The sequence below is a fragment of the Myotis daubentonii genome, chromosome 14 (assembly GCF_963259705.1).
Source record: "Myotis daubentonii chromosome 14, mMyoDau2.1, whole genome shotgun sequence".
NCBI classification, from domain to species: Eukaryota; Metazoa; Chordata; class Mammalia; order Chiroptera; family Vespertilionidae; genus Myotis; species Myotis daubentonii.
This window is the reverse complement of record NC_081853.1, coordinates 26,907,764-26,921,666: the sequence shown is the minus strand read 5'-3', so window position 1 is coordinate 26,921,666 and position 13,903 is coordinate 26,907,764. Positions and strand designations below refer to the sequence as shown.

At 47.6% G+C, this 13,903-nt stretch overlaps 1 protein-coding gene across 1 annotated transcript; it reads right to left on the bottom strand.

Annotated features, from left to right (window-relative positions):
• Positions 1-789: 789 nt before the first annotated feature.
• Positions 790-13,873, bottom strand: CHCHD4 (coiled-coil-helix-coiled-coil-helix domain containing 4). The gene is made up of 3 exons (XM_059663738.1): positions 13,671-13,873; positions 5,572-5,670; positions 790-1,905 (listed from the first exon to the last, which is right to left on the bottom strand). Exons 1-3 carry the CDS (start codon positions 13,690-13,692, stop codon positions 1,601-1,603), a joined length of 426 nt encoding a protein of 141 aa, XP_059519721.1. The 5' UTR covers positions 13,693-13,873; the 3' UTR covers positions 790-1,600.
• Positions 13,874-13,903: the final 30 nt, after the last annotated feature.

The window sequence follows — 13,903 nt, the reverse complement described above, 5'->3', positions numbered from 1 at the left end:
CTGTTACCTTGTTTTCTGGTGTGTAGGCAGCCTCCTGGTTCTCATGCCCTGTGTCCCTTCTTTGAGTGTGGGCTGTAATTCGCTTCTAACAGACGATGATAAAGCGAGGGAATGTCACTTGAGATTAATTTACGAAAGGCTCTGGCTTCCATCTTGCTCTCTGATGGAAGCCACCTGCCACGCTGAGCTGACTTAAGGAGGCCCACGGGCCAAGGAACTGAGGGAGGACTCTGACCAATAGCCAGTGAGGAACTGAGGCCTCAATCCAACAAGCCACAAGGAACTGAATTCCTGCCTCAAACCAGCCGAGTCGTTTTGAAAGCCCGTCAAGCCCTGAGATGACTGCAACCCTGGCCAACACCTTGATCTCAGGGTGAGAGGCTGAGCCAGAGGAAGCCAAACCCATCATCCCGACCAACGGAAACTGTGAGATAAGAAATGTTTGTTTCAAGCTGCTATGTTTTAAGGTAATTTTTTAACATAGCAATAGAGAACCAATACACTTGGGACAAATGAGGCATTACTGCATCACAGCCTGAAGACTGCCTGGCAGTCACACCTTGGGCAAGTTACTTAGCCTACGAGGGCTTTAGTTCCTTATCTTCAAATGGGAAGAGCCTGCCCCACCTCATGGATTAGGAAGGCATCTGTTCAGAGACAAAAACTGCTTGATATGAACTCAACATAGAAAACTGGGTCAAAGAGCAGTTTCAATTGAACTTTTCATAATTTATATTTCCCTACATCAAAAACATTTTTAATCAGTAAAAAGAAAGGACACATTCAAAATCTGGTAAAACCTTGCTCTCCTTTTAATTCGTGTTTCCTTCTTGGTTGCTACTTTGGTAACAAGTAGGTCCCCACCTCTCAAGAATATTGCATCTGAACAGGCTGAGCCAGAGCCAGTGTGAACACAAGCCCCAACCAGGGCTTCTGGAATAATAAGAACAGCAAAACCAGCTGCTTCTTTTTAGAAAATGTCTGAGTCAGAGGGTCCAAAGCTCCACTCTCTAGAAAGAAAACCTAGGGCTCAATATAAAAATGGAAACCAAAATGTATCAGAAACGAAGCCTAGTACCTAATATACTCAAGGTCAAGATGTTTTTTGAGAAATAAGTATCTGATTATCTGGCCTCTTGTATTAGGAATGGCCCCATTCCAGCATTTTAAAAGGAAGATGTTTTTGTTTCTATTTCATTTCCCAAATGGGTATAAAATCTACTAAAAGGGAGATAATGAATCAGAATAAATCAGGTCACTCACAAGAGACACTCCTAGATAATGATTTTTAGTTGCTGAGAGTATTCAGCACATTATATCAAAGTGGCAAACTTAGAGGTAATCTCAGAGGAGAATTCGAAAACAGTAGCCACAGTCACTGGTAGAGGAGTTATGTGAGATACAAACATATAACCCCATGTTTTTCAGTGTATATGTCAAGGGGCCAAACCCCCTGATCATCAAAATAAGTTATTTTGTACATTACAGTGCACAGAACAATAGAGGGAAAGACTTTCTTGGAGAGTGACCGAAAGGCATTTGCAAAAGGTTCATATCACTGAGTGGCAGGCCTGGAGCCCGTGCTGCAGCACGGCCTTCATTAGCTTGACCCCTTCTCTTCTTTGGTTGCAGTGGCCTCAGCGGGAGCTGCCTTTTCTAAACGTTCTGCTGGCTTCTTCTCTTCCTCTTCCTCCTCCTCCTCATCTTGGGGATAGAGGTCTGGGTACTTCTGCATGCATTCCTGCATGGCCCGGAACTGGTCTACACAGTCTGATCCCTTGAGATCCTCCGTGCTATAGTGGAAGCAGGAAAAGGCTGACTTGAATTGTTCCCCACAGGGGCCACTAGCCATTCCCCCCAGGCACGGGCAGTTCCAGTTAATGTCTCCATTGGGCAGGATCAATCCTGGAACAGGAAGGTGGGTAAGGAAAATGTGAGAGATGCTCTTGAAGGTTTCAGAACAAGCCAAACCAAGTCCTGTCCTCCCAGGCCACTTAAGAGGTGAACAGCATGAACTGTTGCCTGGCAGGCACTTGCCTGTGGACCTACCTCTTATATCGGGTTCAAATGCCTGGAGCACATCCAGCAATCCTGGCTCAGGTGGAGAAAAGCCACCATCGGCTACTTTCTCCACGTGCAACACTAACTATATTCTAAGCCACGCCCCATACTGTGGCTGTGCTCGAAGAGCTACCTGCTGGAATCCATTCAGTCCAAAGGAGAAGCCATCACTTGGATGGTTAATGAGAACCGTTGGAAAGCCCAAACACTTTAACAAGCTGAGGCACTGACCTCCTCCTTCCCATCTCTGCTCCCCGCCCATGGGTGCTGCTCCTCAAGCCCTCTGGCTCTGTGGCTGCTCTCAGAAGTCACACACAGTGTGAGGACTGGTAAAATGGTAAAAACCAGAAGTTTGATCGTTCTGTGCTGACTGGGAAGATGTCCAAGACATGTTTTACAAGAAAAAGGCTAGTGGCATACCAAAGTGGTGTGGTTCCATTCTTACAAAAATGAGAAACTTAGAGGGAGACTAACTACATTAACCAAATTGTTGCACTGTTGGGGAGAGTTTGAAGTTTCAGACGGATTTTCATTTCCCTTAACTTTTTAACTTTACATTTTTTCTTATCTTTGAACTTTGTCCACATCTAAATAGTATTTCCCAGTTTTCCAAAATGCTTTCAAGATGATGGCTTAGCTTCAGCTTTGTGACAGACATGGACAGAAATATGATTCATACAGAATTCTCTTACGTAAGTTGACTACAGAGACTGTAAGCACTCTTTAAGAAAGACTCTTGCTCAGCTGGTGTGGCTCAGTGGTTGAGTGTTGACCTATGAACCAGAAGGTCACGGTTTGATTCCCGGTGAGGGCACATGCCCGGGTTGTGGACTCAATCCCCAGTAGGAGGTGTGCAGGAGGCAGCTGATGGATGATTCACTTTCATTATTGATATATCTATGTGTCTCCCCTTCTCTGAAATCAATAAAGATATATTAAAACAAGACAAAACAAAACAAAAAGACTCTAAGTGCCCAGTGAAATAACACATGATTTTTCACTCCAGGGAAATACCCAGGTCTGGTGCTCTGAGCTAGTGCCCGAAGTCCTAGGCCCAGGCTGAACCCTGTCTCTTAATTCTACCTTAGGAGCTTCAGTGATCAACAAATCTGCTGTTGCGGCTCCTCACTAGTAAACAGGCTAACAGTAGGGATGGTAATGAGACTGGCAGGCAGTTCACCACTGGCACCAACAACAGCTGCGATGCACATTTTTGTGCATTAAGTTATATGTGGTAAATCGCATAATACTTCTGTCAACCTGCTGCAGTGGGTGTTTCTAATTCTAGTTTACACATGAGGTTTCTGGGGTTCAGTGGGGTCTAAGTCAGGACTACAGCGAGGGCCCTTAGGATTCCCAGAGCCCATGCTCTTTGCTCCACATCTCACCACCGCTCCCAATTTCGCAGGCCTTGTCAGCGCTGGAAGCATATACAAATGCTGCCCCCTGGATGCTCAACAATGCTAACACACCTGCACAAGCAGTTTGCAAAAAGAAATATATCATAATGCTAACATTGAAAGTAATAGTTCAGCCCTGCTGGTGTGGCCCAGTGGTTGAGCATCAACCTATAAACCAGAAGGTCAGGGTTCAATTCCCGGTCAGGGCACATGCCGGGGTAGCAGGCTCGATCCTGTGTGGGTGTGCAGGAGGCAACCGATTGATGATTTTCTCTCATCATTGCTGTTTCTATCTCTCTCCCCCTCTGAAATCAATAAAAATATATATTTTTAAAAAGTAATAGTTCAGGCCTTGGCTGGGTAGCTCAGTTGGTTAGAGTGTTGTCCCGATATGCCATGGTTTTGGGTTTGATCCCTGGTCAGGGCACATACAAGCAACCAAGGAATGCATAGATAAATGGAACAACAAATTGATATTCCTTTCTCGCTCTCTCCTTTCCTCTCTTTCTCTCTAGTTAATTTAAAAAAGGACTATCACTAGTCCTTAAAAAAAGAAGTAATAAGTAGGTCTGCAGGAGTCCTTGTACCACTGTTTATCAGAGGAAGGTGAGCTAGAACGCAGTAGTGCTTCACAGAGGACACTATGAAGCCAATTTGCACTTCAGGGACACAATGTAAAAACACATCAGTGGTAGCTTCAGCATGTTAAATTAAGTGCATAGGCAGCATGTTTTAAGATGAGCAATTTTGCAACTGAGAGCTCAGATCCTGGGTCCCAGAGCTCTCTGTTTTATATACCTCCTCACACAATTATTCACAAGAAGGGCTTGCAAAGGCAAATACCTATAGGGTCCAAGCAGGTAGGAGAAAAAAACAAGCGTAGTGATAAAGAATGGCAGAAAGTAGGGGGAATGCACAATCTAAAGACAGACACATTCTGTTTTTATAAAGAGACTATGAGGCAGACAAAACCAAACCTGATTTGTCCTGCAGGCCCCACACAGACTCAATCAATTAAAGAAATGTGCTTAACTAATATGGATCTAAAGACAAGCAAGGGACTAGAATTTGTGTGTGATTTTCTTTATTGGAGTGTGATTTAAGATTACTCCTATAGCTGTGATTCTCAGAAATCTAATACTTTGTATAATGTTTGCACTTCCCACTGTCCCCTTAAGATGCTAGATAACGCCTACTGAGCTTTCCTCTATCCCTAGGGGCAGCCAGGGTAGTAAACAGTGTCCTACCTAAGAACATACACTTTATTCTTAGCATTTGAAAAATCCCAACCAGGAGCCCATACTCTCCAGGCAGCTCCTACCAGCTCTTTCAATCATTATGTATCACCAATCAACACTAAAGGCTTGTTTGTTATCACCAGGGATGTCAGAAAAGGCTTTAGATTGGTGGAGTGAGTACTGTTTATGAAACCTGGACTATGTATGAATACTGCACATACACAGCTGCCTTACACAGGCTGGGTAAGTCCTAGTGAGCCCAACAGTCCAAAGTCTTTGGAGTGATGCCCGAGTGACCATTAACTGAGTTGTGTGTAACTGGTTAGCTGAATCCTGCTGCTAGAACACTGTCCCTCTATCTCAAGTGAGCTTTTCCGGCAAGGTGCTTGTTGGGGAACCTACAAGGAGAAAATACCTCACAGAACAAGGGTGTGGCTATTAGGTACCTGCTTGCTAATAGTCTGTAGATGTGGCAGAATTCAGCGTGGTAACTTGTTTGAACAGGGGGACTCCTGTCACCTTAACCTACCTGGAACTGCTAAAATCCACTGACACCCTCTCCCGAAACATAGTCACTGGGAAGCATCCAACCAGCAGCTTAAGCCAACACAAAAACTAAGAAAAAGAGGCAGAAGACTTCAGTAAGGAGAAACTCTTAGGTTCTAGCCTAATGGCCAGGGAAGTGCATCAGAATGAGGGCCCAAAACAGCCCCTTACAATTCTGAGGGCGATGAACCCACTGTCCTGAGAGATGGCCCATGGCTGAGATGCACACCTGCCTTGGCTAGGGCACAATGGGAGACCATTTTTGAACAATGAACTTTTCCCTCAGTCCATGTCCGTGGGTCCCTGGGAGGCCCCACGCCACTCACCATGCTCCTCGTATGGATCATTGGGATCGTCAGCCACCAGCTCTGCATTGCTTGGAGTTTCATGGTCTTCTTTGGTCACAAATATAATTCGATCCTTCCCTAGTAATTGGAGAGCAGAGGAAGAAACCTTTCACTCAAGAGCAGTGAAATCAGCCCTACGTCGAAAACAGGCAAGCACACCAAGTTTGAGGAATGTCCCACGTGAAACCCCAAAGTTAGGGGACCATCGACTTGCCCTCCCTGGGCTGAGTCACTGACTCTGCACGATGCACGGCTTAGCAGCCGCTTTTACCGAGTACCTGTGGCTGGAACGAAAACTCCACCAAGGTCTTGGGTGAGGATGGTGATAGCAAACCCTGCCCACACAGGCATCCTCCACGTGGGAGATGAGATGCCCAATCCTACCAAATGCAGCTGCTTTTAGTCCCCAAATTGGCTGACATTCTGGTGATGCAACAAGTCTTTTTTCTTCAGGTCAAGAAAGGAGCAGTCCTTCCATGGTGCTGCCTGTCCATGTTATTTCCCATCAACCTGTGAGCCCCTCCTACTTGTCATGCCTCCCCCTCCTCCCAGACCTTGCAGGGATCTTCGAGCAGTCGGTGTTCACATAATACTTGTGGAATGATGACGGCTTACTAGCCCAGGGATGCTGGGAGTGCCTGCTGCTGGGCACCCCCCACCTGATACACAAGCTGCTCTCACTGTGCTGGGGTGTGGGGTGTGAATGGGTGGAGCATGAGGGACAGAAAAAAAGCCAAAGAAAAAGAAGAGGATTCAAGATGATGATATAGAAAGAGTCTGAACTCTCCTTCCCCCATGGACATACTGAGTCTACAGGTTCCTGTGGAACAATTTCCTTTTTAAAAAACCAAGGCTGGAAAACAAAAACAAACCTAGGCTGGCCTACCCTGTTTAGCTCAGTAGATAGAGTGTAGGCCTGTGGACTAAAGGCTTGATTCTAGTCAAGGGCACATGCCGGGTTGCAGGCTCGATGCCCAGTAGGGGGCATGCAGGAGGCAGCTGATCAATGATTCTCTCTCATCACTGATGTTTCTATCTCTCTCTCTCCCTCTCTGAAATCAATAATAAAACACACACATATATATTTTCAATAAAAATATACTAAAAAACCTCCACACTAAAAAACTTAGGCTGGCTTGTGACAACTGCACATTGGGCAAAGAGAAGAAAACTACATCTAAGTGAGCAGCAGAGGCAGAGAGGCCTGGACACAATCTCGCCATAAACCCCGCCCCCACCACAGTGACCCACAACAGGGAGAGAACTCAAAACCCGGAGTTTCTCCTTGAGGAGCGAAGGGAGGGAACCCCACACTGAGCATCCCAGCTTTGAAGACACACACTTGAGAGATGAGCCCTCCAACATCTAACTTTGAACACCAACAGGGCTCACTCATGTCCATAAGATTATAGTGATCTGAGAAACTACGCTTTGAAAAAAAATATTTTTAATTGATTTCAGAGGAAGGGAGAGGGAGAGAGAAAAACATCAATGATGACAGAGCATTATTGATCAGTTGGCTCCTGTACACCCCCTACTAAGGACTGAACCTGCCACCTGGGCATGTGCCCTGACCCAGAATCGAACTGTGACCTCCTGATTCATGGGTCAATGCTCAACCACTGAGCCACATCTGCCAGGCTGAGAAACTATTTTTAAAGGGCCTACCCCAGGGCACAGCTAAGAGGCAGCCGATCACACCCAGACTTACAGTAAAGGAGGCTCACCTGCTTATATTAAACTGTTGGGTTGAGGCATCTAATTTGACATACACGTCTATGACAATCTGCAGCTTGTTGTTTTTTAGAACATTCACCGAACCCAAACATAACAGGTTAGGCAGCAGAGCCAGGACTGATGCCCTCCAAAGACCAAAAACCAGCAACAGGAAGACACCTTAGTCAGGGCCAGAACCCCTAGACCCGTGGTCGGCAAACTGCGGCTCGTGAGCCACATGCGGCTCGTGAGCCACATGCGGCTCTTTGGCCCTTTGAGTGTGGCTCTTCCTAAGCCTTAGGAGTACCCTAATTAAGTTAATAACAATGTACCTACCTATATAGTTTAAGTTTAAAAAATTTGGCTCTCAAAAGAAATTTCAATCATTGTACTCTTGATATTTGGCTCTGTTGATTAATGAGTTTGCCGACCACTGTGCCTAGCCCCATGAACCTGGCTGTCAGAGGGCCCTGAGCCTCCAGAAAAGCAAACTGGTAGGAGCCAAATGCATTAAATAATAATAATAATAATAATACAATAAAAATAAATAAAATTATTGATTTTTAGAGAGAGAAAGGGAGGGGGATAGAGAGATAGAAACATTGATGAGAGAGAAACATCATCGATCGGCTGCCCCCTACACACTCCCCACAGGGGATTGAGCCCACAACCCAGGCATGTGCCCTAATCAGGAATTAACCGGCAACCTCTTTCAACTGCTGAGCATACTGGCCGGGCCAAATGCATTTTATATGAGGTTCTTCTCATGGGAAGCACAGAAAAGGGAACCAGCATTGAACGAACCAGGATGGGTGTATTCCATGGCTCACTTCAACTAACCTTTCAGTGAACCTATTAAGTTTTATTACCCTGATTTTACACAGCATAAAAAGCAAAGCCCGGAGTGGTGACTCAAAATCAACCAGCAAGGCAGGGACCTCACCTACTGGACTCCCTCCTCTACACCTTGTAGCTGCTGGCACTTGACCTCACTTTCTCAAAACCTGTGGCCATCAGCTAACTACACAGCAGGTATCTCTCCTATCCCACGGCGAGTGGGGAGCACCTTGTCCTAGAGCCACACATGCTGCATGGTCATCAGTTGGCCCTGCAGTCCCTGGAGGGCTGGCCCCTCTGGGTCTTGCATGTCAGCTAGCTCCTGCCATCTTGTCATTACCCTCACAGGAGACAGCAGGAGCCCCATTTTTTTAAAAAAAGAACAATATATTTTTATTGATTTCAGAGAGGAAGGGAGAGGGAGAGAGAGAACCATTATTGATTGGCTGCCTCCTGCAAGCCCCCCCCACTGGGGATCGAGCCCACAACTTGGGCATGTGCCTTTGACCAGAATCGTACCCGGACCCTTCAGTCTGTAGGCTGATGCTCTATCCACGGAGCCATACAGGCTAGGGCAGGAGCCCCATTTTAAGGTGGGAAGTGATTTGCTCACACAGGGCTGGAATCTGAATCCAGTTCTGCGACTCCAAAGGCCACACTAGGAGATCCTTTCCACACACCTCCACTGCCCCAAACACACAAACATAAGAATAATAATGACAGCTTGACACCGAGTACTCAGCATCACTTGGACTCTATCCTGAGAGCTGTGTGTGCTTTGGGTAGGAATAAATGTTCTGTACAATAAATACTGACCCAATTCCTGGCCAAGAAGCTTAGAATTAAGTCAATGAATGTTTGCTGAGTGCATGAATAAGTTTTTTTCTAAGCTACTGGTACCCAGCTGCTGAAGGGAAAGACAAATTCCATAGCCCTAACTACCCCCTGTGACCCAGGAGGTCTGGGGTAATGGGACCCTCATCGAAGGGGATGGGAGGTGCCTGGCATTTAAGACTTCTCCAGGCACCATCCAAATGTGCCCTTGGACAAGCCTTAGTCAGGGGCCTGGACTGAATTAGCTACTGTGGGAGCAGAGGCCGGGCCTGCAGAAATGTGGCTCTCTGAGAGCTGCTGGCATTTTCTCTTACTATTTCATACTTTTATTTGGGGGTGGGGACATGCTTGGGCTGCCGCATTTAAGAAAGAGGCTTGGGGTGACAGCAAGAAGCAGAGCGATACTTCCAGTGAAAAGGACAGGTGAGGGGACAGAGGGAAGGCACCTGGGTGCTTCACATCCTTTCCGCACGGGTAACAGTACCAACAGGTGACCCTCAGCATGCACAGGGACTGGACCTCAGCCGACCCGAAGTTTCCATGCCCAGAGCGGGTCTCTGCCTCCACACCTCACATTTTATCCCAGGGAAGACTGCTTTTCCCACGTGGCCTGGGAAAGGATTTGGGCCAAGCAGCCAGGGCACATTCAAGTAACTAACGACCCTGGTGGTCCTGTCGTTTTCAAAACACTGGAAAGCAACCTGCAAAAAATGCTGAATGCTAAGCAGAATAAGCTGACAGCACATTTCTCAGCTCAGCTCTGACAGTTTTGTTTACCAAGACCTCAGCTAGACCCAGACCAATAAGGAGGTCCAGAGGCCAGGCCGCACCCAACGGAAATTAAATCAAACTCCGGCATGTTCACATTGCTCCCTAGCTTCACAGGTAGCTGTGACACACAGCCAGCGTGCGAGTCCCAGGCCTAGCACAGTCCCGCTGAGAATGTTCAGCTCCCTCCCACAGGCTGAGTCCTTGCAAGCATCTTCTTGGACATCCCTCTTAGAGAGGTTATACTGGATGGACGGACGTGGTACTGTGATTTATGATAAGAAATATACATATTCCCAGGCCTTCGCTTCCTGGAATCTTTAAAAGTGAATGCAAGGACAATGCTTACTTACTCCTGACAGTCCTAACTGTGGAAGAAAGAGCCAATCCTAAGCACGCCAACTTAGAACCAGTCCTAAGAATGCCAACTAGTGGGGTAGTCAGGCACCTCCTGACCTTGGGGGACTCAGAAAAACAGGCCCCTCACCAGCTCGGCCTACCTACCATGGTAAACAAAGAAAGTGAAACAAGTTTCTGCTCTCAACTGAAATCCCGCTCAAATGACAAGGAGAAAATGGCCAGGAAGAGGCCACCAGAGGCGAGAGATGTCAATAGTTTTAGACGTGGACAAGCTGACAGAGAGTGCTCTCTGGTGCAATGAATGGAGACGCTAGCCAGGGGTGGGCAAACTTTTTGACTCGAGGGCCACAATGGGTTCTTAAACTGGACCGGAGGGCCGGAACAAAAGCATGGATGGAGTGTTTGTGTGAATTAATATAAATTCAAAGTAAACATCATTACATAAAAGGGTACAGTCTTTTTTTTTTTTTTTTTAGTTTTATTCATTTCAAACGGGCCGGATCCAGCCTGCGGGCCGTAGTTTGCCCACGGCTGCGCTAGACCCAAGGCTCACAAGGAGAGGCAGTCAACTAGAGAAAATCAATCCGCACTCCAGGACCCTGGGAAGGGTGGGAACCCAAGGCCCCAGGGGTCATTCTGAAAACAGGACTTCAGAGTGGGGCTGAGCAGTTGGATACCAAGACTCACTAACTCTGTGGAGTTTTACTCTGTACAGTTACTCTTGACTCCTGTCTTCTCTCACACTTCCACCATCAAATGAGGTTGGTTCTAGCTTTAAGTACCAGTATGTCTAGAAAGATCTGCATCCCTCACATGACCTCACCTTCCACTACTTGCTCCCACGTTGCAGCACCTTCTTGCATTCACTTGAATATGCTGAGCACACACATCCCTCGGGGCCTTTGCACAGGCTGTTCTCTCCTCCCGTCGCACCTCCCTCGCATGTCTCCATACCACCTGCTAGGATGCCACTTTCCCTGACCATTCTGCATCTCCGTCATCCTGCTTTTTCTCCACAGCACTTCTCCTCACCTACCGTGCTATGTATTTATTTACCACCCATCTCCCTCAGTGAAATGTCAGCTCCTTGGGCACAAGGGTTTGTCTTTTCCGTTCATTGCAGTACCCCCAGAGCCTGGAACAGTGCCCAGAACATAGTGGGTAATCATTATTGTTGAAAGAGTTAAGTGGAGAAACGGAGCTCTGGATTAGGACATGCAGCAGAGGGGCAGGAAGACAGAATGATTATCACCGTTAAGCACTCCGACAACACTATTGGGTGGGTGGTCTCACCTTTCCCCGGAAGGGCAGCATGGATATGCGTTGGATCATTACATCAGAGTCTCTGAGCATATCCAACCCAGGAGTGTCCACCAGGCCATGGAGGCAGATTTCGTCACCTGTGCTCACTACTAATGTGAAGTAGATGGCATGCCATAGGGGCTCAGTAAATGTTTGTTGACTGAACAGGAGAGGTCAGGCTCAGTGTTAGAAAAGGGGGAAACCAAAGAAAGGAACAGGCAAGTGTGGGCAGCCCAAGGCCAGGGAGCAAGGCTGAACCATGCTGTGGAATGCCTTGAATGCAAGTTAAGGCCTTTAACCTGAGGCTGGGAGGTGAAGTAAATTTGCACAGGCAAGCGATTCAATAAGAACAGAGTGCAGGTCTGTGTATGAGTTTATTCGATTAACACTTGAGCACCCATTTATAGACCAGGCCACGTGCTAGATCTTGGGAATATGGCGAACATAGCCCATCTAATTAATTCTCTTAGCTTTTAAGCCCTTACAGGGCAAGGAGTTTGTGACCATTTTTCTAAGCCCCAGGAGAAGCATAAAAAAAACTGGTGGGTAGAAAAAAAACAAAAAGTTGGGGATTTAGGGGCAGTGGGTATGGATAAGATAAAAACTAGATAAGAGTACTTTCAATTCTCATCCCTAAACTAAGAGAGATCTTTGAACTCAGAAAAGATAAGGATCAATGCTTTGGTGGAAGAAGGAACCTACCTCTCATTCCCAGATAACCTGTGATTCCAAGAAATATTCAAGGTCCAGGAGGGGTTTCAATCTGCACAGCCTCATCAAACCCCAAAGGCTCAAAATTACTTGTTAAATGATGAAATGAGAGATTCAGAGAAAGAAAATTAAGAACAAGAGACCCACTGTTTAACGGAGTGGCAAGGGCAGAGGACTTTTATCCACGGCACAATTAAGCATTAGTCAACATAAATCGTTCTCATTAGCAACATCAATGATTACCATGGCTTTACGACCCAGGAAAGGAGGAATCTAGAAGCAAGGTGGGGTGAGGGAAAAGGCTTAACATTTTAGACTAACTGTTCCCCTCACTTGATTTATGACCTTGGGTAGGTCATCTTCTCTGGGCTCCAGATTCCCCGAATTAAAGTGAGGGAGCCGGACTATTTATTCACCAAAGAATTTCTGGGTGAGTTCCCACTCTTTCTGTAGCTTCTCCACCATCCCCATCACTTGGGATCGAGAAGGTTCTTCATGAATATCTGCTGAATGAATGAAGGCCAATTTCTTTTAACTCTCATTTTACAAGTTTGGAAATAGGCTTGGAGGCTTTTGAACTCTCTGTGTGTGTGTGTGTGTGTGTGGATGGGGCGTGGGGGGTGTCCTCCCAGAAGAGGGCTCCCTGGAATCCACTGGGCACCAGATTGGATGGTGCAGTTCTGGAACCAGACTGCTAGGGCTTAAACCCCAGCTCCACAACTTACCCATCACGTGGCTTTAGCCAAGTCGCTCTGGGTCTTAACTGAGCCTGACTTACAAAGGTCGCTGCGAGATCAATGACAAACCCTATAAAGCTCCTTGAAGACTGCCTGATATATAGTTGGGACTCAAAAAAAAAAAAAAGTTCTTGTTGTCCTAGCCCTATGATTCAGTGGATAGAGTGAAGGGTCCTGGGTTTGATTCGGTCAAGGGCACATGCCTGGGTGGCGGGCTCCGTCCCTGCTAGGGGCGTGCAGGAGGCAGAGGATCAATGAATGATTCTCTCTCATCATTGACGTTTCTTTCTCTTTCTCTCCCTCTCCCTTCCTCTCTGAAATCAATAAAAATATATTTAAAAAACGTTCTTGTTGCCGGTACTTCTACCACTCTATCACGCCTAACCCGCATGACTTTTCAGGACAGTTACAAGGCGCGTGCAAATGGTAACACGTGGTGTGTGGTAAGAGCGACAGTAAGAGTGACAATGAATTCCCAATCGCGAGCCGGAGGAGAAACGTGCCCAGCACTCCCCTTACCCGCTCGAGTCTAGTTTATAAACTCCCCCACGAGCCGGCACCTCTGAGGTCCGGGTTCGAGCCTCTGTGTGACCTTGGAACAGCCTCGTTCCTCCCAGTCTCGGTTTTCTCATCTGCAAAACGGGGGTGGCAACCCCGCCGCCCAGCCAGCTCCAAAGGTCCCCAGGAGGGTACCCCGGACAGCCTGGGGTTGCCCGCGCCGGCAATGAGGTCGCCGGGTGCCCAAGCGTGCGGAGGCAGCAGACCCCGGCAGGGCCTCGTAGGCCGGTCTCCTCGGCCGTTCACCCTCCCTACCTTCCTGCCGGCAGTAGGCCATGGCTGCAGCCCAGCGCTCAGACCTCGCGGCGGTAGCGGCGGCAGCGGCAGCGGCGGCTTCACGCCGTGACCTCTTCTCTCGTAGGGCCGGAGGCTCCGAGGCCCACGTGAACCCGCCCCCTCCAGGCCTGCCCGCCGCGCGCCTGCCTCCGCGCCTTTCCAGCCCCAGCCTGGGGACTCCTCAGCAGGGAACTACAATACCCAGCAGGCCG

What these genes read in the sequence shown, in the direction of transcription:
- CHCHD4 (XM_059663738.1), bottom strand. Translation starts at nt 13,692, where the DNA reads ATGGCCTACTGCCGGCAGGAAG. An exon ending in GGCCTACTGCCGGCAGGAAG is followed by an intron (nt 5,671 to 13,670) that starts GTAGGGAGGGTG and finishes TCCAATTACTAG; the next exon opens with GGAAGGATCGAATTATATTT. An exon ending in TGATCCATACGAGGAGCATG is followed by an intron (nt 1,906 to 5,571) that starts GTGAGTGGCGTG and finishes TTCCTGTTCCAG; the next exon opens with GATTGATCCTGCCCAATGGA.